The following is a 24,537-nucleotide window of genomic DNA, read 5'->3' on the forward strand; positions in this document are numbered from 1 at the left end:
TGGATCCCATCTCCGCGCTCCGAGGTCTCCGGATCCGCCCCGCGGCTCTCCGCCTCCCCTGCGAGCTCGGCTCCCAGCGCAAACGTGTGCCCCGACTACCGGGGCAGAGCGTTCGCAGGTTTCGGGATGTGTAGGCGCTTCCCTCTACTGCCCCGAGCCCTCCTCGGGGCTCCTCGCTAGTGAAACGTGAGGACCGTGGCGTCTGGAAGTGTGGGCAGAGTCAAAGGCGTGACCCTCCTCCTCCCCGCGGTCCGGGGCTGCGTCAGTCCCCGCCATCCGGCCGGACCAGGACGGGAAAGAGGGGCTTTAGAGAAGGGAGAGCGGTGGGCTCCCCAACTCCGGCTCCGCAAACCGAAGGCCGCCGGGGGCTGTTAGGTGCGGGCTGGCTGAGCTTGGGTTTCCTTCAGGGTCTCCCGTTAGGTCCCTTCTGAGGGGGTGGAAGCCGGGTTTCCAGAGCCCAAGGGGGCGGGAGGCGCTGTCCGGCCCGAGATGGTGCTGAAGCGCCACCCCAGCCTGTCGTTAGCACCTCCTCGAGGCGGGGGTCCACCCCGCCGCCTCCGCGGGCCGCCCCGATGCGGGCCGCTAGGTGGCACCATTGCTCCGACCAGCCAGTGCACCGACGACTCCGCAGGCGGGTGGAGGTCACTGCGGGAGTCCCGGGGAGGGCGAGGAGGGGCGAAGAGTAAAGGGGGACTTCCCAAGGGGGCTCCCCAAGTGTGGTCCCCGGTTTCCATACTCCAGATCACGTCCTCTCTGTCCCACCCAGTCGCACACCTTTCGGCCTAAAAAACTCGATCCCCAGGTCGCCCCGGCTCCGCAACTGGAACTCAGGGACGCGATCTCTCCCCCCTCCCCCGCCCCCGCCAACCCCCGCTGCACCTGGGCGCATGCGCTGACCCGCCAGCTTCAGGAGAGAAGGGGGCGGGGCCTGGCACGGGGCGGGGCGGGGCCGCGGGCGCTGACTGACAGCCCGGAGCGCGGCCGGGACGGTCCCTGCGCTCCCGATCCGGCGGGAGGGCCGGGGGAGGGGCGGGATTTCCTGCGGGAGGCGCCGGGCGGCCTCGGGAAGGAGGAGGAGAAAGGGGCTCCGGGGGCCGTGGGAGCCGCCGTCCGGAGCGCCAGGGACCGCGCGGGGCCACCCGGACCCCCGGCGGGGCGGCCGGGCGAGGTGAGGCTGCGCGGCCCGGGCCGGGGGCCGTGCCCCGGAGGGCGGGCGCAAACTAACTTTTCCTGCGGGATCCGCGGGCGCCGCCGTCCCTGGGCTCCTTCCGTCCGTCCTCCTTCGCGCCTCCCCACTCCGTCCTTCTCCCGCGTCCATCGCTCCGGCTCCGGCGCCGGCGCCGGCCCCGGCCCGTCCCCCCCGCCGCTTTGTTCCCGGGTCGGCCGGGCCGGGTCGGGGCTGGGGGTTTGCGCGGCGCGGGGCGGGCATTCCGGGGGGCGGGGGAGCCCGCCCGACCCCAGGCGCTGCCAGGGGCGCCTCCCCCCGCGCCGGCCGGGGCCCCGGAGGGAGTGCCCTCGGAGGGAGTGCCATCTGGATGGGGCTCGGGACGCTTTGGGGAGCGAGGGGTCCGCAGCCGGAGCCCCAGGCCTGCCCGGGTGGCATGCCGGTGTCATGCCGCAGGACTCGGGGCAGCGAATTCGTGGCCCGTGAGGAGCTGACGTCAGCTTTTCTGCAGGGAAGTTGGGGCTCGGGGCCTCAGGTTCAGGCTTGGGGGGGGGGGGGGGCAGGCAGCCCCATTTGCCAGCAGGGCCCCAGCGCTGGTCTCTGTTCTGTGCCCAGCTGCTTCTCCAGCCTGCACGAGGCGTGAGGAGAGGTCAGCAACAGGTGCTGGGAAACCTCCCTGCCAGAAACGGGGGGCCCTGAGCTCCCCACTCCACTCTGAATCCCTAAAGAGCCCTGCGGCGAGGCCTCCGGCTGCTTTAGTAAAGCGTGGGGCGGGAGGGAGGCGTCTGGGGGCTGGCACCTTCCACAGGGAGTGACCCTCCTGTCTGCCTGTGCCCGGCCCTCCCGGCCCCACCTCCTGGCACGCAGCTGCCCGTGGGTGTCAGCCCTGGGGCTGTGGAGAACAGGCTGCTGCCCGGCCTGCCCAGGTTGAGGCGCTGCCAGGTGCCCAGGGGCCTCCGTGACTCAGCCCCCCTCGCAGATTGCCACCTCTCCCCCTCCAGAGTCCTCTCAAGCATGGCAGCTCCCTTCCCGCTTTGAGTGGCCAGCCCCACCCCCACCCCGGCTCCTAGGACAGCCAGCGTAGTTGGGGGGCTCCCTGGAGGCCCTGACCTGCTCGTCCTCAGAGCCCCGCTTCTGGGATCCTTGCAGGCTCGGGCCTAGCCCTCAGCAAAAACACCGACCCTTTTCCAGAACCCCGAGACCTGCCTGCCCGCCGCCGCTGCCCACTGCCCGAGGGAATGCTGGCGGCCTTCTGGGTGGGCACCGGTGCTCCTGAGCCAGAGCCACGCCGGGAAGATTGGCGCGCCCGGCCCCGGCCCAGCCCGGGCTGTCGGAAGCAGCAAGCTGATATCTGTCCAGATTTCCGAGCAGCCTCCGCCCCCTCGGAGATCGGCTTTCCTGCCTGTGGCGGCAGCTCGCGGAGCACCTTGTGGGAATACCTGTCAGTGCCTGACAAGGGCCCGCCGCCTGAGACCAGACTCGCGCCTCAGGACGCCGGGGGCCCCCCGCAGGGCCTCGGCATGGCACCCTGACGCCTCGGCGCTGCAGACCAGGTTTCCGGCCGCTCCCCTGGGCGTCTGAGCCCAGAGCCCGGCCTGGGGGCCAGGATGGGTCGTGAACAGGACCTGATCCTCGCCGTCAAGAACGGAGACGTGACTGGCGTGCAGAAGCTGGTGGCCAAAGTCAAGGCTGCAAAGACGAGTGAGTACTGGATGGGGGCGGGGGGACTGTCCGGATGAGACCCTCCTCTGAGAGCTCAGGTTGCAGAGAGAGGGGGGAGGAAGGGGGTGGCACGGGGCTCTGGGGAGGGGGAGAGAGAACTGTCTTGTGTGAGAGCCAGAGAGGAAGTCGGGCCCCCCGTGCTGTGTGTCTTAGGCAACTAACCTAACCTCTCTGGGCTCCATTTCCTCGCCTGTAAAGTAAGAGGTTGGAGTGCATTCATTCAAGTTAGAAATATGTTTTTAATCCCTCGCCCGAAGATATTTTTCCCGTTGCTTTCCAGAGAGGGTGGCAGGGAGGGCGGAGAGGGGGGGAGAGAGAGACATCCACGTGAGAGAGACGTCCATTGGTTGCCTCCCCGCTCACCCTGCTGGGGAACGTGTCCTTGACCGGGAGCCGAACCGGAGCCAAACCTGCCGGGCCCATTCAGATGGTTTTGGGCGCCTATTGTGTGCCAGCCAGGCCGCACTCCGAGGCCCCGGGTCCCGGCCGTGAATGAACAAACCGGAATTCCTGCCCGCGCGCGCACGGGGTTTCTTCCAGCAGGTGGTTTTTCAGATTGTTCTCTGCAGCCACGGGGTTTCCGATAATGGGCTGGGAAAGACTGACAGACAGCCCCGCCCCCCACCCGCACCGCTTCCACCAGCTCATCCCTGCGCTATGTCTTCCTTTAGCGGGCACGTCCATAAAATAGCTCTAAACAGGGTTCTAACTAAAGCAAAGTCCAACACTACCTAACCACGTGCTAAAGCCCATTTCCCCCTGCCTCCCCGCCGGTGTCCCAGGTGGCAGTGGCCTGCGCTGATCTGCCGAGTTTCCCCAGAGCCCGGGGCACTGGTCTGACAGGGTTGTGGGGGCCACACCTGAGCCCCGTCTCCCGGGAACCTCTGCTGTGAGACCCCCAGGGGAGGAGACCTCTGGGCCTCAGGGCGAGCTCTCGGGCCCAGGACGCTACACTTGTCCCCTGGAGCCCGGCACCAGCAGGGGCGGAGTGGCTGCTGCCACCACACTGTGCTGGAGGAGAGAGGGTCCCCCGGGTGCTGGGCCTCTGGGATCCACTTTGGCTAATGAAAGCATCTCTTTGGCTAATGAAAGCACCTGCCAGTGGGTGCTAGAAGGAGGGAGGTTAAGGTCGGAGACCCAAAGCAGAGGGAGATGGAGCTGTGGGGGTGTCCCTGTGCCCTGGGGAACGGGGTGCAGGGTGAGCACGATGGGGAGAAGGTGCTAAAGAGGTCCCTGGAGCCCAGGAGTGGGAGCACTCACCCTTCTCCCCTCACCTCTGTGTTGGTTTTGGCAGCCTGCCCAGGGGCCTCGGTGGCGCTGCCGTTGGCCTCAGAGTGAGGTCCAGAGAGGACGGGGTGGGGCCTGGCGGCTGGCGGGAACCTCACAGCGGGGCTCCTGAGCTCCAGGAGGGCTCCCTGTCTGTCAGGGAAGCAGTCCTTTCCCCGAGCCCCCAAAGGGACGTGAGCACAGAGGGGGCGCTATGACACCCCGGGAGGCCCTGGCCCTGTGCCTCCCTCCCCAGACCTCTGAGAAGCCAGGTGACATTGTGCAGACCCTACAGCTCATGAACTTGTGGTCCCCTTAACTCCCTGCCACTACACCCACTTACAGATAAGGAGCCCGACCCCCAGAGAGCCAAGGTCACCCCACCATTGTGCTGGGAGCGGAGGCCAGCCGTGCCCTCCGCCTGCGCTCCCGCTCTTGGCTGCTCGTCAGAATCACCTAGGATTGTTCTGGACGCGCCCCCGCCCTCCTTCCCCCTCCCTCTTCCCGCTGTCTCCTGGGCCAGAGGAAACCGAGTGGCCGGGGGTGGCCCGCTGAGCTCACATCCTCTGCCCCAGCCTAAATCAGGAGTGACCCCTCCGCCCTCCGCCCTCCGCCCGGGAAAGAGGGTTGTGCTGGAGGGGAGTGCCTGGAGCCAGGCCAGAACCCAGGCCCCTCCGCCCTCCCACCAAGGTCCCCGGCCCGGTCCCTGCTAGCCTCTCCCCCACCCCTTTCCGGCCATTGTTCTGGAGAGAACAGAGCCGCCCGGCCCGGCCCGCCGGCCCCTGTTCCTGTCTCCGCTGTCACATTGTCTTGTCACTCCCCGGAGAGGCCCCCCCGCCCCGGCTGTCCGGCCGGCGCAGGTGGAGGCATCTTCTGGGTCATCTTCCCTGAGGCCCAGAGCGGGGCTCCGCCAGGAAGACGCTGAGCCAGACCCCTCCTGCCCCCCAGCCCCGGCTTCCCGAGCCCCCGCTGGCTCCCTGGGACGGCCTTCCAGGGCCGGAGGAAGGCTGGGGGCCGGTGCTTGTTCTCGGGGCCCTTCCCCCTCTCCGCCGAGCCCCTCCTTGGTTCGGTTGTTGGCCTTTTCCGCAGTGGCCTCATGGGCTGTGCCCTGCCTCCCGCCCCACACCCGGCACTGCGGGGCTGGTCCCTCCCTGGTGGGAGGGGGCCTGTGTAGCTGGGGCATTCGGGGGCCCTCCAGGGCCCGGGGGCAGGCCTGGACCAGCATGCTTGGCACCCCGCCTGCCCGGGTGAGCCAGCCTCCTCCTCCCCTCGGGTGTGTCCCGCAGAAGGCGGGGCCGCCGTGAGAGGCATGCGCCGCTGCCCCCAGCACTCACAGGGACCACCCCCTCCGTGCCCTGGCTCCCGGTGGCACACACCTGCTGAGTCCTGTCTGTCCCCCGGGGCCGAAGCAGCATCCTGCCCAGGCCTCTGGCTCCTCTCGCCGCCACCCCGCAGCCTCCCGCCTGGCCCAGGACGGGCTGTCCCAGCTCTGGCTGAAGGACAGCGTCTTGTTGATGAGGGCTGATGGGTAGGGAGTGCCAAGGGGGGATAGCTCCCATCTTCTGCATGTGGGCGGGTTCTGTGGTCAGCCCATTCTACAGATGCGGACACTGAGCCCGGGAGGTTCTGGGACTTGTCCAAGCTCAGACAGCCGAGTACGCGGCAGAGTGGGGCACGGTGCGGGCCTGTCTGGCACCACCTGCTCCACGTGCTCCCTTCAGGGATGTGGTGGGGCTGGCACTGTGGCCCTGGCCTCTGCCCTTCCACTCTCCAGCCGCTGGCGCCCCTCTCCTGTCCTCCCAGCCCCCGTCCCGGCGGGACAATGGGCCTGGCTCCTGGGCCGCTCAGGCAGGAATGCTAACCATGTGCCCGTGGGCCATCTATTGAGGGCTCGGCGGCGTGCCGGTGCCCCCTCCCCGCCCCCTGGCGCTATAAACGAGCCGGGCCGGGGCCCAGGAGAGCCAGCCACCGCGGCCGCTCGCTCCCGCACTCCTTGCCCTGCAGCCGGGGGGCCGGAGGCCCTGGCGGGAGGGGGCCGGAGGTACAGGGCGCTCAGGGGCCATGGGGCAGGTGCTCTCCTGCACGCCGAGAGGTCAGCGGGTCTGGGAGGTGGGGGAGAGGGAGCCCTGGCTTAGGGTGTGGCTGAGGGTGTCCTGACGCCTCCTGCTCTGCCCCCCAGAGCTGCTCGGCTCCACGAAGAGACTCAACGTCAACTACCAGGACGCTGACGGGTGAGTGAGCCCGGCCTCCGCAGCTGCCGCGGGGGAGGGCCAAGCCGGAGAGCCGGGGCCCGGAGCCCCTTCCCCTCTCACTCGGCCCCGGACGCGTGTTTGCTGAAGCCCTGGGCCGTCTGTATGGGAGGGAGGGGGAGAGGGGAGGGGCCGGGCCTCTCTGAGGGGCCTCCGCGGGTCAGATTCCTGCCAGGCCCCCTTTTCTCCCCGGAGGATGGGAGCCCTCAGGCTCCTGCTCCCACGGCCCCCTCCCCGGGGCCGGCCGGGGGGGCAGCCAGACAAACAGGCCTCTCAGCCCAGACACTGGGCCCTTTCATGGCGCTGCCCGGCTGCTCTGCGCTCCCACGGCAGCCGGGGGGGGGGCGGGTCCCCACAGTGGGCAAGTAACCCAGCCCTGCTGGCCCCTGGGATGGGTCTGGTGTGCAAGACAGGATTTGGGGGGCAGGGGCCACTCACTGACACCCCCACGGTGTGTCCCGCCGCCAGGTTCTCCGCGCTGCACCATGCCGCCCTGGGGGGCAGCCTGGAGCTCATCGCCCTGCTGCTGGAGGCGCAGGCCACCGTGGACATCAAGGACAGCAATGGTGCGGCCCCGGAGCCCCCGGCCCTGTTGGCGTCGTTTCCCTGGCCTGCAATGCTTCACCTCTTAGTCTCCATCCCATGGGGGGGTCCTGACGACCCAGTATCCGGGGAGGGGGTTGCGATTAGGTCATTGTCAGGAGGCCACCATGGTGGGCAGGGCACGGCCGGACCTCTTGCTGACCAAGCCCAGGCGCAGCCAGCATCGCTGGCGTCAGGTCTGTCCCTCCCCGCCGGCTTGGCTCCAGACCCTGCTCGGGCCCCTCCCCGGACCCCACACCGGCCAGGCCCCTCAGAAGCCCCTTCCCTCCGGCAGGCATGCGCCCGCTGCACTATGCTGCCTGGCAGGGCCGGCTGGAGCCCGTGCGGCTGCTGCTGCGGGCCTCGGCGGCCGTCAACGCCGCATCCCTGGACGGGCAGATCCCGCTGCACCTGGCTGCCCAGTATGGCCACTACGAGGTGGTACGTGAGCCGCCCGCCCGCAGGGGTGCTGGGGAGGGGGCCGGGGCTGGCACCGAGGGGCTGGCCAGGCCACACCCCTCACTCGGCTTCCCCTTTGCCCCCAGTCAGAAATGCTCCTCCAGCACCAGTCCAACCCGTGCCTGGTCAACAAGGCCAAGAAGACACCCCTGGACCTGGCCTGCGAGTTCGGGCGGCTCAGGGTGAGGCCTGCAGCCCCTGGGGGGTTGGTTCTGGGCGTCTGGGGGGGGGGTCCCAAGAGGAGGCTCTACCTGGTGCTGCTGCCCGCAGGTGGCCCAGCTGCTACTGAACAGCCACTTGTGTGTGGCCCTGCTGGAGGGCGAGGCCAAGGACCCATGTGACCCCAACTACACCACGCCCTTGCACTTGGCTGCCAAGAACGGCCACAGAGAGGTCATCAGGTACCCGCCGCTCCCCCACCCTCACTTCCTCATCCCCTTCCCGGGGAGCCAGCAGCGCCCCTCATGCCCTGCCCTGCTGACCTCCTCCCCGGCCGCTCCGCCCTGTGACGCCTCGCCTCCACAGGCAGCTGCTGAGAGCCGGGATCGAGATCAACCGCCAGACCAAGACGGGCACGGCGCTGCACGAGGCCGCGCTCTACGGCAAGACCGAGGTGGTGCGGCTGCTGCTGGAGGTGGGTGTGGGCGGGCCGGCCCGCAGGTGCCCAGAGCCCACAGGGGCCGGGTCTGAGGGGGGGCCACGTGGCTGGAGAGCAGACGGACCTGGTTCCAGCCCCACCCCTGCCTCTTACCGAAGGACCTTGAGCTCGTCCTTGACCCTCCCGCTGAGCCTCCACTCCCTCACCTGTGACCCAGGAAACAGCACCTGCCTCCTGGCGGCGGGGAGGGTTGTGGGAGTGACAGGCGAGCTGCTCAGGGCACGCTCACCCGCACTGTGTCCCCAGGGCGGCGTGGACGTGAACATTCGGAACACGTACAACCAGACGGCCCTGGACATCGTGAATCAGTTCACCACCTCCCAGGCCAGCCGGGAGATCAAGCAGCTGCTGCGGGGTGCGTGCGTGCGTGTGTGCGTGCGTGTGTGTGTGTGGAAGACCCAGCCCGGGGCCTCCGTCCTGGGGGCGCAGGAAACAGGAGTGGAGTCGCACTCCTGGGCTGGGCCGTGGGGGTAATGCTGTGGGGGAGGAGGAGGAGGAGGAGGAGGAGGCAGGGACCCGGGAGGCGCCTGAGGGGACAACGGGGGTGGAAGGCGCCCTGAGCCCCGGGCTGACACCTGTCCTCCCCCTTCTCTCAGAGGCCTCGGGGATCCTGAAGGTCCGAGCACTCAAGGACTTCTGGAACCTCCACGACCCCACGGCCCTCAACGTCCGGGCCGGGGACGTCATCACGGTGAGGGCCGGCGCAGGCGTGCCTTGGCGAATACCGGGGTCACCGTCCCTTCCCTGGCGGGGCCTCCTGTGGTCAGGCTCTGGGCCGAGGTCTGACAGGAGCTGCACCGCTGACCCCTCCAGCCGGGGAGGAGGGTGCTGTCCCCGTTCCCGCTGCAGAGAGGCCTGGAGAAGCGGCTGTGGCTTCCCCGGCCACACAGCTAGCAGGCGGGGCAGCTGGGATGGCAGCCGGCGGATGCCAGAGGCGCCGGGGCCTGGCTGGCTGCTGGCGCCGGGCAGCACTGTGGGCTGGCTTGTGCATCAGAGACCGGCTTCCTGGGGGCGGGGGGCCGCAGCGACAGGGCTGGCCGCTGCCCTGGCCTGACGCAGGAGGTGACCGTTGCCGCCCCGGCCCCATTCGCACAGGTGCTTGAGCAGCACCCCGACGGCCGCTGGAAGGGCCACATCCACGAGAGCCAGCGGGGCACGGACCGCGTGGGCTACTTTCCCCCCGGCATCGTCGAGGTGGTCAGCAAGCGGGTGGGCGTCCTCGCGCCCCGCCTCCCCCCTGCGCCCACACCCCTGCGCCCCAGCTTCTCCCGGACACCGCAGCCCCCTGCCGACGACCCCCCGCACCCTCTCACCTACGGCCAGCTCCCTCGGGTGGGCCTCAGCCCAGACAGCCCAGGTACATCCTCCTGGGGGGCAGCTTGGCACCAGGGTGGGCGTCTGACCGCCAGGCAGCTGTCGGCAGGGCCAACTGGGCCTCTGGCCCCTTTGCTCCCGCCCCTCCAGCAGGTGACAGGAACAGTGTGGGCAGCGAGGGCAGCGTGGGCAGCATCCGCAGCGCTGGCAGCGGGCAGAGCTCCGAGGGCACCAACGGCCACAGCCCTGGGCTCCTGATCGAGAACGCCCAGGTACGAGGGAGGGCGTGTGGCGGGGCAGGGCCCCCCCTCCTGCTGCCACCTCCCCGGACGCTGAGCCCCTCCTTCTCCGTGTGCAGCCGCTTCCCGCTGCCGGCGAGGACCCGGGGCCGCCAGGCCTGCACCCCCCGGCCCTGGCAGGGAGGAAAGGTAAATGGGCCTGGACGGGCTGGGAGAGGTGCGGGGAGGGCTGAGGGCTTGGCACCCCTTCCTCCTGCCCCCCGACTCCATTTCTGTCCCTCCACACAGGCAGCCTGAGCCACCGCCCTCCGGCCAACTGCCACTCCGGGGAGCAGCTCTTCCCCCAGGACGTGCGGCCGGAGCAGCTGCTGGAGGGGAAGGTGCGGTCTCGCTGGGCAGGGCCGCGGGCCCAGGGCGGGGGTTGCACGGGCCTCAGTATGGACTAAAGCCCCTGCTCAGCACACTCGGCTCGTTCACGCCAGCCCTCTCCCGCCCTCAGGACGCCCAGGCCATTTACAACTGGCTCAGTGAGTTCCAGCTGGAGGGCTACACCGCCCACTTCCTGCAGGCCGGCTACGACGTGCCCACCATCAGCCGCATGACGCCGGAGGTGGGTGTCCCTGCGGGAGGGCGGGGAGGGCCCCGCAGGCAGAGCAGGGCTAACGGCACCCCCCCCCCCTCCGGGCAGGACCTGACGGCCATCGGGGTGACCAAGCCCGGGCACAGGAAGAAGATCGCCTCGGAGATCGCCCAGCTGAGCATCACCGAGTGGCTGCCCAACTACATCCCGGTGAGTGGGCGGCGGCTCAGGCTCCCGCCCTCGGCCGTGGCCGTGGCCGTGGCCGTGGCCGTGGCCGTGGCGCCTCCTGGCCGGGGCCGCGGCTGGCGGGAGCCTGCTCTGACCGCGCTGTGCCGCAGGCGGACCTGCTGGAGTGGCTGTGTGCGCTGGGGCTGCCGCAGTACCACAAGAAGCTGCTGGGCAGTGGCTACGACTCCATGGCGCTGGTGGCCGACCTCACCTGGGAGGAGCTGCAGGAGATCGGCGTCAACAAGCTCGGTGAGCCCCCTGCCGCCACGGGTCTTCAAACGTTCTCAGGGCCCGGGCCCAGGAGAGGACGGGGTTCGAGGGAGTGGGGGTGACCATGTGCAGCCCCGCTAACCCTGCCCCGTACCCACCCCCTCAGGTCACCAGAAGAAGCTCATGCTGGGGGTGAAGCGTCTGGCCGAGCTGCGGCGGGGCCTGCCGCACGGGGAGGCCCCCGGCGAGGGCGGCTGCCGCCCGGCCAGGGGCCCGGAGCTGATGGCCATCGAGGGGCTGGAGAACGGGGACGCACCTGCCGCGGCCGGCCCCCGCCTCCTCACCTTCCAGGGCAGCGAGCTGAGCCCAGAGCTACAGGCAGCCATGGTCGGGGGTGGCCCCGAGCCACTCCCCCTGCCCCCTCCCCGCTCCCCAAGCCAGGAGAGCATTGGCGCTCGCTCACGAGGGTCTGGCCACTCACAGGAGCAGCCTGCCCCTCAGCCCGGTAGTGGGGACCCCGGCACCCCACAGGAAAGGAACCTTCCGGAGGGCACGGAGCGGCCCCCGAAGCTTTGTTCCCCGCTTCCTGGCCAAGGGCCTCCTGCTTATGTTTTCATGTACCCTCAGGGCTCCCCCGCCAGCCCGGCCCCGGGGCCACCTCCAGGGGCGCCCAGAGCCTTCTCGTACTTGGCTGGCCCCCCTGCTGCTCCCCCAGACCCTCCCCGGCCCAAGCGCAGGTCCCACAGCCTGAGCCGCCCGGGCCCGGCCGAGGGGGAGGCCGAGGGGGAGGCCGAAGGGCCGGTGGGCAGTGCCTTGGGCAGTTACGCCACCCTCACCCGGCGGCCGGGACGCAGTGCCCTGGCCCGGACCAGCCCCAGCCAGACCCCAGCCCGAGGGGCTCCCCGCAGCCAGTCCTTCGCCCTCCGGGCCCGACGCAAAGGCCCGCCGCCCCCGCCTCCGAAGCGCCTCAGCTCCGTCTCCGGCCCCACCCCGGAGCCCCCTCCACTAGATGGCAGCCTGGGGCCCAAAGAGGGGGCCCCTGGGCCCCGGAGGCGAACGCTGAGCGAACCGACTGGCCCGTCAGAGCCCCCGGGGCCCCCTGCCCCAGCGGGCCCCGTCTCGGACACGGAGGAGGAGGAGGACCCGGGGCCCGAGGGGACGCCCCCGTCCCGGGGCAGCTCGGGGGAGGGGCTCCCGTTCGCGGAAGAAGGGAACCTGACCATCAAACAGCGGCCCAAGCCGGCCGGGCCCCCGTCCCGAGAGACGCCAGTGCCCACCGGCCTCCACTTCAACCTCACCGAGTCAGACACTGTTAAGCGGAGGCCCAAATGCCGGGAGAGGGAGCCGCTGCAGACGGCGCTTCTGGCCTTCGGAGTGGCCTCCGCCATGCCCAGCCCCTCCGTCCCCTCCGTCCCCTCCGTCCCCATGCCCTCCCAGCCCCCCAGCGAGTCCCCTGTGGCTCCTCCCAGCCCTCCTCAGCCAGACCCTGGCAGCCTTCCCACTCCAGGAGCTCCAGCCCCTCTTCCTCCCAGCCCTCCCACCCCGCCCGCCAAGCCCCCCTGCCCCGGGCCAGCTCTGGAGAGCTCGGCAGGCCATCGGCAGCGTGGGGAGCCAGAGCCCCCAGCTCCGCCCGCTGCCCTCATCAAGGTGCCCGGAGCAGGTATGAGGCAGGGCCTGCGGGCACCGGGCACGTTGGCAGGGGTTGTGTCCTGCCCAGTTGAGTCACAAGCCAACCTGTCTCTGCAGGAACCGCTCCCAAGCCTGTGTCTGTGGCCTGCACCCAGCTGGCGTTTTCCGGCCCTAAGCTGGCTCCTCGGCTCGGCCCACGCCCTGTGCCGCCGCCCCGTCCCGAGAGCGCGGCCGCCGTGGGCTCCGGCCAGGCCCAGCAGAGACTGGAGCGGACCAGCTCGTCCCTGGCAGCCGCACTGCGGGCCGCGGAGAAGAGCATCGGCGCCGAGGAGCGAGAGGGGTGAGGGCTGCTGGCAGGGCGGGGAGAAGGTGGCGGCATGGGGAACGCTTCCTCCCGTATCCTCTTTCCGGGGTCCGGGGGTGGTTGGGGGGCAGGGACCTCACGGGCAGATCCTCAGTCTGGGGACCCCCCATTGGAAGGGAGGTTGGGAGTCACCTGGGTCTGACCTGCAGGGAAGCTGGCTGCTGCCGCTTAGAGGCACGTGAGCCTGGACAGGTCATTTGAGCCCCGGGCACGGTGTACGGAAGGACAGCGGCTCCTTCTTGGAAAGCACTTGGCACCAGCCGGGCGCTCGGCACCAGCCCTCGCCCAGGGCTGGCGGGCGGTCTGATCACCGGCTGGTCTGACCCAGTGCTCTCCCCGCAGCCCCCCCAGCACCTCCACCAAGCACATCCTGGATGACATCAGCACCATGTTTGACGCCCTGGCTGACCAGCTGGATGCCATGCTGGACTGAGCTCGACCCGCCTGCAGCATCCACTGCCTTGGCCCCAGCGGGTCCCTCCTGCTGCTCCGAGCCAGCGGCTGTCAGCATTGCAGTTCCGGGGGAGCGGGGGCCAAGGGGCTTGTCAGACCTGATCTCTCAGCGGAACCCCGCCCAGTGTGTAACCTGAGCAAAGAGCCCCCTGCCCTTCGGTCAGGGACCCTGGTAAGAGCTTCCGCCCAGGGAGAAAGGTGGTGGCAGAGCTCCTCTGCCACCTGCGGTGCTGGCCGGGTCCCCACGGGTGTACATAGCACAGACATGTAAATAAGCCATCGGGGCCTGCTTGCTGGCGGGCCCGGCCAGACCGGCTCCTCCCCTGCCTGCCCGCAGCGAGGCAGAGCTGGCGGGGGTGGGGCAGTGGGACTAACAGACCCCCCCCAAAGTCCAAACTTTTTCAACTGTAAATGTTATTTTTTAAGCAGAGAGAAAGGCATATATTTTAAATGGAATTTATTCTATAACTGCCTGAGAGGACGCAGTGGGAAGGGGCTTCCGGCCCCAGCAAGAGTGCCCGCTGCCCAGCCTGGCCTGATGGGCGGGCCCTGGCTCTGTACATTAACCTCCTACCCCACTAACGCCAATGAAGTGTCATTCCACGTGATCGCCTGTGTCTGGGTCTGTGCCGCGGGCCTCGCCGGAGCCGGGGCTGTCGCTGGCAGGAGGGAGGCTAGGGCCCTCCCCTCCTCCCCTCAGTGGCTGCCTCAGGGACCAGCCACCGGTCTTTCTTACACAATTTATAAATTTTAATACAGTCTACATTCATTCCTAAAAGGCTCATTTCCAGTAAAAAATATACACCAATAAAAACATTCTCCCGGGAGAACCCTGCAGGGACTGGACGGAGCCCTGGGCCGAGTCCCCGAGACTGACTGTGGCAGCTCGAGGCAGGCACAGGAGCGGCTCCAGGGTGACGGGGGCCTTCACTTCAGGTCCCCGTGAGGCCCCTGTCCCAGGAAGACAGGATGGAGGGCGCAGGGAGGCTGCACCCTCACCCTGACCTTCAACGGCGACCTTGAGAGCTGCTGCCAGTGTTCCTTCAAAACGGCCGAGGCCCTGGCCGCATGCCCACAGCCCTGCCCGGATCCCAGCGCTCAGGGCGCGGGCTGAGTGGACCCTGAAGAGGGACAGCCCACGGGAGGAGTGGGCTGGGAGCCCCTCTGCTGAGCACATGAGGTCATACATTCAGGAATGCCCCTGGTGCGGCCCGAAGAGCCGGCTGTCCTGACACGGCCTTGGCTCACTCCACAGGAGCCCTGGGGGTCAAGATGACAGCTGGGTCTGGCACGGGGATCGGGGCCTCAGTGCCATGGGGCACAAGGGCAAACCCTGAAACATTCGTGATACCAACTCCGCAGACTCGGAAGTGGTCCGGGACCGGCCCCGGGGACAGGGCACCGTGGCCCCCGGGGACAGGGCACCGTGGCCCCCGGGGCCAACGGCTCAGAAGGGCGAGTTCATGCCCAGCTTGGTTTCAAACTGCAGCTTCTGTCGCTTCTGGTAGCGGACCCGGACCCTGGGGGGGGGGGGGGGGGGGGCAGGAGGTTAGACGGGGGCAGGGCAGGCTACCGGAGGCAGGGATGGGCAGCCAGGAAGCAGGGAACGGTGCCCAGGGGTGACAGGCTCAGGGAGCATGCCTGGGCCCAGAGGGAGCGCCCTGCCGGTGGCTCACCGGATCTCGTGCAGCTTCACAATCTCGTTGATGACCACCACGAGGACCAGGGACAGGCAGCCCAGCAGCCACGTCAGGGGAGGCACATCCTCCAGGCCGAAGTGGACGGGGCTGTCCCTGTGCGTCCACAGCTGCAGGTCCACCGCCGTCTGGACCACCTGCCCCAGCAGCCTGCGGGAGGAGGGCAGCACCGGTCAGCCGGGCTCTTCTCTCCCTTCCTCGCCTTTCTCAGGACAGCAGTAGCTCAAGGAGGGCACCCTTCAACTCCGGCCCAAACCCCTCCCTCCGGTCATAGCCCTCCCTGCCAGAGCCCCATCCCCTCCAGCCGAGCCACTCACACCAGGGGCGCCGTCATGGACCACCAGAGGTTGGTCAGGGGGCTCTTCCTCCACAGCGGCTTGGTGCGGTGCACGTGGGTGACGGAGATGAAGACTGGAGGAAACGGGATGGGGGGGGGTGGGTGCTGTCAGACTTGCCACGGCCAAGGCCTGGTCCCCGGGGCACCCCACCAGCCACCACTGGCCCCTTCCGGGAGCCCTCACCAGTGTGCAGGACGATCAGGGCGGCAGTGAGCTTCTGAGCCAGAAGCAGCCCGTTGGCAAAGTCATCAAACCAGGCTGGAGCCGTGTCAGCGTGGCTGCCAAAGCAAGGTGTGCGCTCAGCCCTCCGGGCCCTGCGGCGGACCGGGGCGAGCGGGGGTGGGGCGGGGCTCACCTGGGCAGCACGATGGAGGAGCAGTTGGTGAGGTTGCGGGCCCGGGAGCTGTCACAGAAGCTCTGCAGTGTGAAGCCGAAGGAGATGAGGCATGAGCCGATGGTGAGGCTGAACTTGAGCAGGAAGCAGAGCAGGAAGTAGTGTTGGGTCTGCGGGGGGAAGGAGGCCTGTCACTCCAGAGGCCCCGGCCCCTCCGGCACTCGACACTCGGATTCAACAGGCTCTTCAGTGAGGGGCAGCCGGACGGGGGACAGGAGCTGGGGCTGCCCGCCCCGGCGAGGATCTGTCCCAGCTCTCCCACCACCTCCCTCTGGTGTGATGGAGGCCGCATCCTGATCGCTCCCTGCCCCAGGACCAGCCCTCGGGCAAGGCGCAGGCTCCCGGGCGCCGCCCGCCTGGCCTACCTTCTTGGGAATGGAGTGGAGGTTCTTCCCTGTGGCCACAGACATGACGGAGCTGTGGGGGGGCTTCCCCAGCAGAGAGATGCTGAAAAGCAGAGACCGGTGAAGGGCGGCCACGTGACCCTCTGTCTCCTACCTCCCACGTGAGGAGCCTCTTAGGAGTCGGGAGTGCGGTGGGGGTTGGTGAGCAGGAGGGACAGGACAGAGGGACATCCACCACACACACACACACACACACACACACACGCACACGCTCCCTCTATGAGAGGAGGTGAGCGCTGAGCAGGGGTCCCTGAACCCGGGCTCCTGGGGTGCTGGGTGACCTCCCACCCTGCCTGCCTGGCACAGAGGGAGGGCCGGCGTCTCACCTGAGCAGAGGATAACAAAAGCAGGACAGCCACAGGATGTCGGTGGTACTGAGCAGTGGTGGCAGCTGGACTAGGCAAGAGAGGAACTGGCCCAGGAGAGCCAGGAAGCACTGTTAGATTCCGACAAACAGGAGGACACTGGGAGTCCAAGGCTGCCTGGCCCTGGGCCCAGACAGACGCTCACGCCCTGGCCTGGCGGAGCTGGGGCTAGAGGGACACTATTCTGCTCAGGGGTCACCTCCAAAAGCCCAGCCGTGTCAGAGGGGCGCTGGGGACCCCTAGACTGTGCTGCATCCTCCCAGCCTCCCAACTGGCCTCAGACTGACTGGCCCTGAGCAAAGAAGCGGGTGGGAGGGGACGATGTCTGTGCTGCCCGCTCACCTGGATGACCACGAGAGACAACTGGCACTGCAGCAGGAAGAGGAAGCACTTGCGAATGCCGTAGGTGGCGTGCCGCGCCTAGGGACCGGAAGGACAGATGGCGGCCTCGCTCAGACCCTGCAGCTGACAAACCTCAGCCAGGAGCCAGACGCCCCAAAGCTCCTGGAACCAAGCTGCCCGGGAAAGCTTTGCCTGGAGGCAACCCAGACAGATCCTGTGTCATGATAACCCCCCGCCCCAAGCAGGCCCCGCGCCCGCTCCCACCGCAGCCCAGGCCCCACCTGCTCGATGAGGCGGATGATGCTGATGGTCTCCTCCTGGCGGAAGGCCAGGGAGCAGGGCAGGCTGTTGAGCTGCCCTGAGAGCTGCAGGGGAGACAGGCCCTCCGAGGCCTGGGCCATGCTGGTACTGGTGGAGTAGCCGAAGGTCTCCCAGGAGCAGCGGGACGGGTACAGGGGGTCCAGGGCGATGCTGAGCAGCACAGGGGGGAGCGTGCCCATCAGCTGCACTTCGAGAGACCCCATCTCCCGCAGCACGGGGCCAGCGCCTGCTCCCTCTTCTCCCCACCATGCCCAGGTCCCTTGGTCCCCTCAACCAGGGCAAGGTCGGCCATCCTATATGCCCCCGCCCCATGAAAACCCAATCCGGGGCCTCCGGGCGGCAGAGGGGGTGCCCCTGACCTGATGTCGCTCTGGAGGAAGAGGCAGCTGTTCCGCAGGTTGGCAGAGCTGCCCAGGCAGCAGGTCACCTCCCCGTAGTCCTGCATGATCTTGATCATCTCACACATGGCTGTGGGCAGTCAGTCACAAGTCAGGCAGGCGGAGCCCCACGCAGGGCGCTGGGCGGAGACCCCCAGGACAGGAGACGGGGGGCGGGCTCCCTTTGTGACTCTCCTGCCCCGTCCTGTGACGCTTCTGACTCCCGAATGGGCACTCCCACGGCTCCAGCCCACTAGGCTCCCCAGCTCCTCCCGGCCCAGGGGCCTTGGCTTCCTGCACGGGAACCCCATCTCCTCAAGAGCTCCCGGCACCCCAGGCCTGGTCGGCCTCAGGGGAAGGGAGCGGGCTGCCGGGGCGCTGTGGGCGCAGCACTCACTCTCGGGGGTACAGTCAGTGAACAGGGGCACGAGCAGCGGCACGTTGTCGATGTTCTTCAGGTGGGGCCGCACCTGGTGGATGCCCCGGGGCAGCTTGGCCTGGAGAAGAAGCAGAGATGCCCATGGTCTCGGGGTCAGGGCCCAGGGCCCCGGGACCCTCCTCTCTCTGCCACGTGCCACCCCCAGGGGCCTGGGGCGCGGACCCCCTGCCGTACCCGGTTGCAGTCCTCCAGGAAGCTGGGGAGGTCGCTGTCCGTGGGCTGGAAGCTGATGAGGTCTGAGTGGCCCTCCTCCATCATCAGGAGCCCTTCTGCATCGTCTCGGGACACTGTGGGGACAGAAGCCCGTCCCTCACCTCGGGGCCAGCCTTCTGGGGCCTCTCCTTGCCCTGCAGGTGGCATGGAACTTCCTGCCCAGGCCCCCTCTCCTCCCGTCAGTGGCTGTTACCTGGGAGGTGTGAGCCCTTTTCCGGGGGAGTGTATGTACCAGGAGGGCTCTTTCCAGAATAGCTCCAAGGCGGGGGGCTCCCCACACCCACCTTGTCCCCACCACAAACCTTTGCCCTCACCCTGATTCAGGTCGTCGTGCAGGGAGCCAGCGTGGCTGGGGCTGGAGGGGGGGATCTCGGAGCCGGGCATGTCCCCGTTGGGAGTGAGGGAGATGTGGCAGTTCCAGCCCGTCTCCAGGCCCATCTTCTCCGCAAACACCTGCGTGAGGCGGACGGCAGTGAGCAGATGAGCCCCAAAGCCAGTGGGGACGGGGGTCAGTGGCGGCGGGGGGAGGGGGGGGGCTCTCCCCACCTTGCTCTTGAGCTCGTCCTCCAAAGAGAAGTAGACGAAGCGGATGCAGGCGTTGACCAGCCCGTCGATGAGGCGCACGACGTCCAGCCGGGCCTGGTACTGGGAGGACACCATGCCCATGAAGATCTGGCCGCTCAGGGCCTGCATGCAGTCTTCCTTCTCCAGAGCCTCCCCGATCCCTTCTTCAGGTCGGCACAAGGCGCCAGGCCGGCCAGCACGCGGCCCGGTCAGGAACCCGGGAGCCAGCACATTTCAGGAGGCGGCCCCGGGCCACACACAGACGCCGCACCCGAATCCAGGAGCACGCAGGCCCCAGCGGACCACACACAGCCACGCACGCACACAGCCGGGACGCACGGAGGAGCCAACAGACACGGGAGAAAAGACAATGGAAGGCACTCATCAGTCCGGTGACAATGCCCCCGAGGGACAGCAGCCCGGCCTGGTCTGGGCGAGAGGGCTGGCCCTACCCTTGGCAATGGCTTCGATTCATCGTCTCTCAGATCTAAGACCCCGTGTGTTTGGCGGAGGGAGGGGTCAGTGGAGCTGTTCCAGCGGGGTCTGGGGCCTGGCCTTTTGTCTGCTCAGAGAGGCTCAGGCCCTACCGCCGCTACTGTGTAACTTTCAAAGGAAGCCGTTTTCTATATGTTGTCCCCCTGGAGGGTCACAGGAAACCCGTGAGGAGGACAGTTTATACAGGAGACGACCAGGGGACTCCTCCACGTCACCGGATAGTGACTGCCCCCCCAGGCGTCCCAGGCCCAGGGCTGTGCCCGCTGTCCCCTCTGCTACGATGGACTCCCGGGAAGCCCTCCCCGCTCCGGCCCCCGGGACGGCGCGCAGGGTACCGTCCGAGCTCCAGCTGTTGTGGCGGGTGCCCAGCTTGATGGGCACGGTGCTGGGCAGCTCGCACAGGGTGAAGATGCTGCTCTGGCCGGGCGCCTGCACCAGCTCGATGCACTTGCCGTTGAGCTGGGAGGACAGGCTGCAGCTCATGGGCTTGTAGGCGAAGGCGGAGCAGTAGCCAGACAGGCAGGCGCGCTGGTAGAAATCCAGCACCTTCTTCCTGCCGGGAAGCAGGTGGAAGTGAGGCGAGGGGTCCGGGGACGCCCCAGGTCTGTGGGCAGGAAGGCAGGCAGACCGCCTGGGCCGGGTGCTCCGGCCCCGCACCCACCTGTCAGAACTCGAAAGAGGGTAGATGTCAGCTCCGTCCCAGAAGTCTGTGCAGGCCTCCAGGACCACGTCTGCTGTGCCATGGGACAGCATCTGCTCTGTGCCTGAGGGCAGTGAACAAAAAGGCCGACCATCAGTGCCCAAGCCACCCCTCCCTCTGCCCTCACAGGGAGCACGGCCATCCCGGGATGGAGGGAACTGGCCAGGCCTCACCATGGGGAGCCTGTGTAGAACGCCGCTGGGCTTGTCATGCAGGCACTGAGCTGCCCACCCTGCAGACAGCCCCATCCTCTGTGCCATCCCACCTGCTTCCCCAAACCACTCCCCGCCACGTCTGAGAAGCTGCCTGCGCTCATCTGCTCATCCCCAAAAAGGGACGAGGAGGGCAGAGCCTTGGCCCAAGCTCCTGGGAGGCTGGTCCCGACGTGAGCCAAGCCCGGGAGGCTCACTGGTGGTGGTGTCCTTGATGAAGAGGCTGATCATGTGGCTGAGCGGGGGGCGCCGCTTGGTGACATAGGACAGCCGCCCCAGGGAGCTCTCCTTCACCATCTCGGCGCTGGGGAGGCGATAGAGCGCCAGGTGGTTCTGCTGCTTGAAGAGCTCCTTGGCCCCGGGGGTGAAGCCTGCGGCGGAGGGCAATGTCAGGGCCTCTGGGAGGAAGCCCGGCCCCTGGCCCGCCCCCACCCTCCACCTCCCGCCTCTCCACCACCCCACCCCCCCCACCCCCCACCCCCGTTCTGTGCAGAGCAGGAGGCACTGTCAGACAGCAGTGCCCGTTCCAGGGGAAGGACAGGAGGAAAAGGGTTCCCGGTGACGTCGGTAAACGCCAGGCCCGGGGCCGGTGTGCCGGTGGGCGGCCACGCACCGATGAGGCGGGCGAGCTCACAGAGGCCCCAGGGCACGTGCACGGGCAGCGCGGCGCTGTGGCTCTCCTGCAGCGCGATGTTGCACAGGTGGTCGGAGAAGCGGCACAGCCGCTCGGTGACGCTGGCGTTGCACAGGTTCAGCAGCACGTTGAGGCCCAGAGGCTTGAGGGAGGTGAGGTGCAGCTGCCAGTTGGAGTCGTCGAACTGGATGCAGGGGGGGTTCTGCTGGTCCTGCGACAGGCTCAGCATCTCCAGGTGGTAGTCGCACACGAAGTCCTCCTCCTCGTAGGGCTCGCTCTCCGGCCCCGGCTGCGTCTGGGGGCGGCGCGGAGGGAGCAGGGGCCTCAGGCTGGGACTGGTGTGGGTGCTCCTGAGAGAAGACCCCTTCCCACCACAGCGTGCTCACGCTTCCCCGCCCCGCCCAGAAACCCCCTCCTTGTCTCTCTTGAGTTCCTGGCTGCTTCTAGCTCTTGTGCCCAAAGACACGGGCAATATCTAAGAGGGTGACAGACCGAGGAGGAAGCCATGGAGGCCCTTTCTCAAGGAGAGTATTTTCCAGGAGCCACTGGCAGGCCGTGCCTAGGAGGGAGGGGCCTCCTCGCACCCATGACCAGTGGCAACATCCAGGGAGGGGCAAGGGCCGCCAGGAGGTGCCCTGCCAGGCCAAGCCTGGGGCCTGAGAAGCTGGCCGCACCCCCGGGCCCCCGCAGCAGGGGAGCCTGAGGGCGGGGCTGCTCTCGCCCCTCACCTTGCCGGGCTCCTCCTCACAGCCCTCCGGGTCCCGGCTGAAGCTCACGCTGGAGCCGGACGGGTGCTTGCTGTGGCCGTGGCCTCGGAGGTGGGAGCAGGGCTCGGCAGCCGTGGGGCCGTCGGCAGGCCAGGCGTCGTGCTCCTGCTCGGTGGCCAGGTGCAGCGTGGTGTTCAGGGAGCCCGCCAGGAGGGCGTCCCGCTCCTGGGGCTGCGGAGACAGGGGAACAGGCCTCAGACCAGGGCCCCCATGGCTGCCCGGACCAGGGAGGCGGGGTGCTGCCGTCCCCTCTCTGCCTTTGGGGGCTGCGCCTGCGCCACTCAGAGGCAGATCCTCATGGTCCTCCTTCGCCTCGCCCTCCCGGAGCCCCCGCACCTCCTCCTCCACCTCGAAGTGGCAGAGGGAGCGGATGGACACGTCATCTGTCAGGTCCTCGTGGCTGCCGTGCGGGGGCTCCACCTTCCCGCTGAAGAACAGCACGGTCTCTGGGCTGGGGTTGGGCCATGACAGGATGCCCTGTTTGTCCACGCAGCACAGGACCTGCGGGAGGTGGCGGGGGAGACGGGTCGGTGAGTGCCAGGAGACACCGGTGCGGGGGGGCGGGCTGCGGGGGCCTCCCGGGCCTCACCGTGACGGAGCCCAGGCTGTGCAGCAGGCTGGCGCTGTGGCTCAGCGTTGGCGATGTGCCCTGGATCACCCGCAGGAAGTGGCCCCAGATGCTGCGCAGCATTTCCTGTGGCAGAATGGCCGCGAGGCCGTTTGGGACTCGGCCACCTTCCCCAGGAGAGGGCCGGGGGACACCAGAGGCCACGGCCCAGGGGCCCCCGGAGCTGGGTGCGGAGGGAAGTGTGAGAGGGGGACCCGGCTCTGGGAGGCTAACGGTCCATAAAGTGGGGCGTTCAGGGTTCCAGGACGGGCCCGGTGAGCGTACCTGAGTGGACACGGATTCTGTGTAGCTGCTGAGAGTGTCCTCCGAGAACTTGGCCAGCTGCGCGGAGAGAAGGGGAGCTCAGGGAGGACACTGCCCCACACGGGCCTCCGCACTGGCAGGGGGGGCCCCACACCAGCACGGCTCCCAACATCGGGGCCAAGGGCGGCCCCAGGCAGCCGGCCCCCTGTGTGCCGAGAGCCAGGCCCTGCCCTCCCCGGGCCTGGCCTGGAGGCCGGGGTGGGAAGGGCCTCGCTCCCACTCCAGCCCGTTCCCGGGGCAGCGCCCGCCCCGCCGGCGGGTCCTGTCCTGTTCCCCTTGCCCGGCCCGCTGCCTCGGGAAGACCTACCAGGGAGCTGGGGGAGCCCCTGCTCATCTGGGCCAGGACGCGGGCCTCTCCGCAGGCGGTGGCCAGGACCCAGAGGACCGGGAAGAGCAGGGGGAGGATGGGCAGGACGCCATTCACCTGCGGGACGGGGACCGCAGAGGCGCTGGAAGGGCGGCTGGCCCCGGAGGCGGGCAGGGCTGGGGGAGGGGGCAGGAGGGAGGGAGGGGAAGCAGAGGGACAGCCAGGGAGCACGGGGGACGCGGCCACCGGGAGGGAGGGAGGCACAGAGAGGAGGGCGTTACCTGCAGCTGGAGGAGCGTGTACTGCCAGGACGTGACCCCGGGGGCGCTCAGCATGAAGCGCAGGGCGTTGGTGATGAGGAAGCTGGCCTGTCGGGAGTGGGAGAGGTGCAGCCTTAACGCCCAGACCCCAGAGGAGACGCAGGCTCTGAGGCTCCCCTTCCTCTGACACTGGCTGGCTCACTCCGGGACCCCATCTCCACTCACACTCCCCTGAGCCGGCCCTGAGGCGCCCCCACTTCCCCGCCCCGCCCCGGCGCCCCCTCACGCACCAGGACCACGGGCATGGCGTAGTGCAGCATCACCGACTGCACCGTGAACCTCTCGTTGTCCAGAGCGGTGGTGGGGCGGGACAGGGCCATGTCCAGGCACCATCTGCAGACGGAGGTGACCCCATGCTCAAGGCAAAGGCCGGAGACCCTCACTGACACCTTCCCCGAGCATCTCTGAGGCTGCGAGTCCCGCCTGTTCCTCAGCCCAGCCGGGTGGCCAGGAGGGTGGCCCGTGCAGTCAGACTGGGAGGGGAGCCATCACCGGGCCCACAAGGTGCTGACAAGAGGAACCTCCTGGGACGCCTGGCCTGAGGGGCCTCAGAACGGACAGGCTCCTTCGTCCGTGTCCCCACCACCACCACCACCACCACCCCTCAGAGGCTCCGGGGAAGAGGCGAGGTCAGGGGGGGAGCCGGGAGAGGCAGGGCAGCACCCCTACCGGATGTTGTCGATCACCGGGGTCTCAAGGACACGGAACAGCCGGTGCTGCTGGGGGTTCTGGGGCCCTTTCTTCAGCTCCCCCCGGGGGGAGGGCGGCGGGGAGAAAGGGGGGAACAGGTCTCCGGGCTCCAGGACGATGTGCTCGTCATCCTGCCGGGGACAGGGGGGGGAGGTGGTGAGAGGCTGCTCTCGGAGGCCCTCTTCCTGGGACTCCAGCTAAGCGGGCATCTCATGGGGTCAGGGCCATCCGTCAGCAGCCAGCGGGGTGGGGCCTGTGGGGCTGGATTCCTGGTGGTGTGAGGATCAGAGAAAAAAGAACGGGACGAGGAGGAGAAAGACATCCCAGCCCTTCTTTGTTCCCCACGAAGCTATGAGCTGGCCTCCCGGAAGCTTCCGGATCAAGCCAGGCCCCCCCCCCCCCCCCCCCGCGGCCCCGGCCTCCCCCGCGGCGTGTCCAGGGAAGGAGGAACGTCCCGCAGACCTTGATCCCCCTCAGAGAGGCGAAGGACTCCTGGCCGGGCCTCAGGGCGATGATGTCTCCTGCCACCAGCAGGCTCACTGGCAGGTTGACCAGACGTCCGTCTCTGTAGGCCCAGTGCAGGGACCAGGACGGTGCAAAGGGCATGTGGAGGTCGGGGTACATGGCATCGGGCCACTTGATCTCCTTGCCATCCTTGAGGGCATCTGACGAGAATGGGAAGAGGGAGACCACCTGACCCGGGGCACCAGCACACACCACGGAGCTTGGCCGACCCGTGAAGCTGGGATGAAGCCAACAGCAGCCCAGCCACTCAGCCCGGCACTTCCCCCTCCTCTGAACCCAAGCTCTTGTTCTCTGCATCCTTGTTCCATTCAGATACATTTCACAACCACTGCTGAGGGCGTGCTGAGCCCCGTGCAAAGATCAAAGGTGAGGACACAGGCCCTG

At 68.5% G+C, this 24,537-nt stretch overlaps 2 protein-coding genes across 12 annotated transcripts in view; one reads left to right on the forward strand and one right to left on the reverse strand.

Annotated features, from left to right (window-relative positions):
- Positions 1-1,012: 1,012 nt before the first annotated feature.
- CASKIN2 (CASK interacting protein 2) lies at positions 1,013-13,726 on the forward strand. Of its 4 annotated transcripts, none has more exons than XM_084862232.1 (20): positions 1,013-1,168; positions 2,357-2,866; positions 6,333-6,384; positions 6,871-6,968; positions 7,280-7,425; positions 7,530-7,625; positions 7,714-7,844; positions 7,969-8,077; positions 8,348-8,456; positions 8,698-8,792; positions 9,197-9,458; positions 9,566-9,687; positions 9,774-9,843; positions 9,943-10,034; positions 10,154-10,264; positions 10,343-10,444; positions 10,573-10,711; positions 10,839-12,332; positions 12,419-12,641; positions 13,008-13,726. In XM_084862232.1, the coding sequence occupies exons 2-20, from the start codon at positions 2,773-2,775 to the stop codon at positions 13,096-13,098; spliced, it is 3,636 nt and encodes a 1,211-aa protein (XP_084718358.1). In that variant the 5' UTR covers positions 1,013-1,168; positions 2,357-2,772; the 3' UTR covers positions 13,099-13,726. The 4 variants fall into 4 exon arrangements, with proteins under 4 accessions (XP_084718358.1, XP_084718361.1, XP_084718360.1 ...); XM_084862235.1 differs by having other exon boundaries at positions 9,774-9,831; positions 9,940-10,034; XM_084862234.1 differs by having other exon boundaries at positions 9,569-9,687.
- Positions 13,727-13,846: 120 nt separating this feature from the next.
- TMEM94 (transmembrane protein 94) overlaps positions 13,847-24,537 on the reverse strand; it is a 30,718-nt gene continuing 20,027 nt past the window's right edge. For 3 of the 8 annotated variants that reach the window (XM_084862228.1, XM_084862229.1, XM_084862223.1), the window contains 27 exons: positions 24,091-24,293; positions 23,608-23,759; positions 23,169-23,271; positions 22,900-22,986; positions 22,619-22,735; positions 22,273-22,329; positions 21,970-22,074; positions 21,717-21,881; positions 21,342-21,551; positions 20,593-20,908; positions 20,177-20,350; positions 19,729-19,831; positions 19,403-19,620; positions 18,555-18,736; positions 18,311-18,461; positions 17,970-18,082; positions 17,754-17,853; positions 17,339-17,447; positions 16,940-17,129; positions 16,659-16,736; positions 16,278-16,363; positions 15,913-15,994; positions 15,509-15,657; positions 15,337-15,431; positions 15,133-15,226; positions 14,795-14,965; positions 13,847-14,638 (listed from right to left, as the gene is read on the reverse strand). In XM_084862228.1, coding sequence (XP_084718354.1) covers positions 14,566-14,638; positions 14,795-14,965; positions 15,133-15,226; positions 15,337-15,431; positions 15,509-15,657; positions 15,913-15,994; positions 16,278-16,363; positions 16,659-16,736; positions 16,940-17,129; positions 17,339-17,447; positions 17,754-17,853; positions 17,970-18,082; positions 18,311-18,461; positions 18,555-18,736; positions 19,403-19,620; positions 19,729-19,831; positions 20,177-20,350; positions 20,593-20,908; positions 21,342-21,551; positions 21,717-21,881; positions 21,970-22,074; positions 22,273-22,329; positions 22,619-22,735; positions 22,900-22,986; positions 23,169-23,271; positions 23,608-23,759; positions 24,091-24,293 — 3,683 coding nt within the window. In that variant the 3' untranslated portion in view covers positions 13,847-14,565. The remainder of the gene's footprint in view (positions 14,639-14,794; positions 14,966-15,132; positions 15,227-15,336; positions 15,432-15,508; positions 15,658-15,912; positions 15,995-16,277; positions 16,364-16,658; positions 16,737-16,939; positions 17,130-17,338; positions 17,448-17,753; positions 17,854-17,969; positions 18,083-18,310; positions 18,462-18,554; positions 18,737-19,402; positions 19,621-19,728; positions 19,832-20,176; positions 20,351-20,592; positions 20,909-21,341; positions 21,552-21,716; positions 21,882-21,969; positions 22,075-22,272; positions 22,330-22,618; positions 22,736-22,899; positions 22,987-23,168; positions 23,272-23,607; positions 23,760-24,090; positions 24,294-24,537) is intronic. The other 5 variants (XM_084862230.1, XM_084862226.1, XM_084862225.1 and 2 more) reach the window with 4 other exon arrangements.

Source organism: Pipistrellus hanaki (genome assembly GCF_964339955.1).
Source record: "Pipistrellus hanaki genome assembly, chromosome: 16".
Classification (NCBI taxonomy): domain Eukaryota; kingdom Metazoa; phylum Chordata; class Mammalia; order Chiroptera; family Vespertilionidae; genus Pipistrellus; species Pipistrellus hanaki.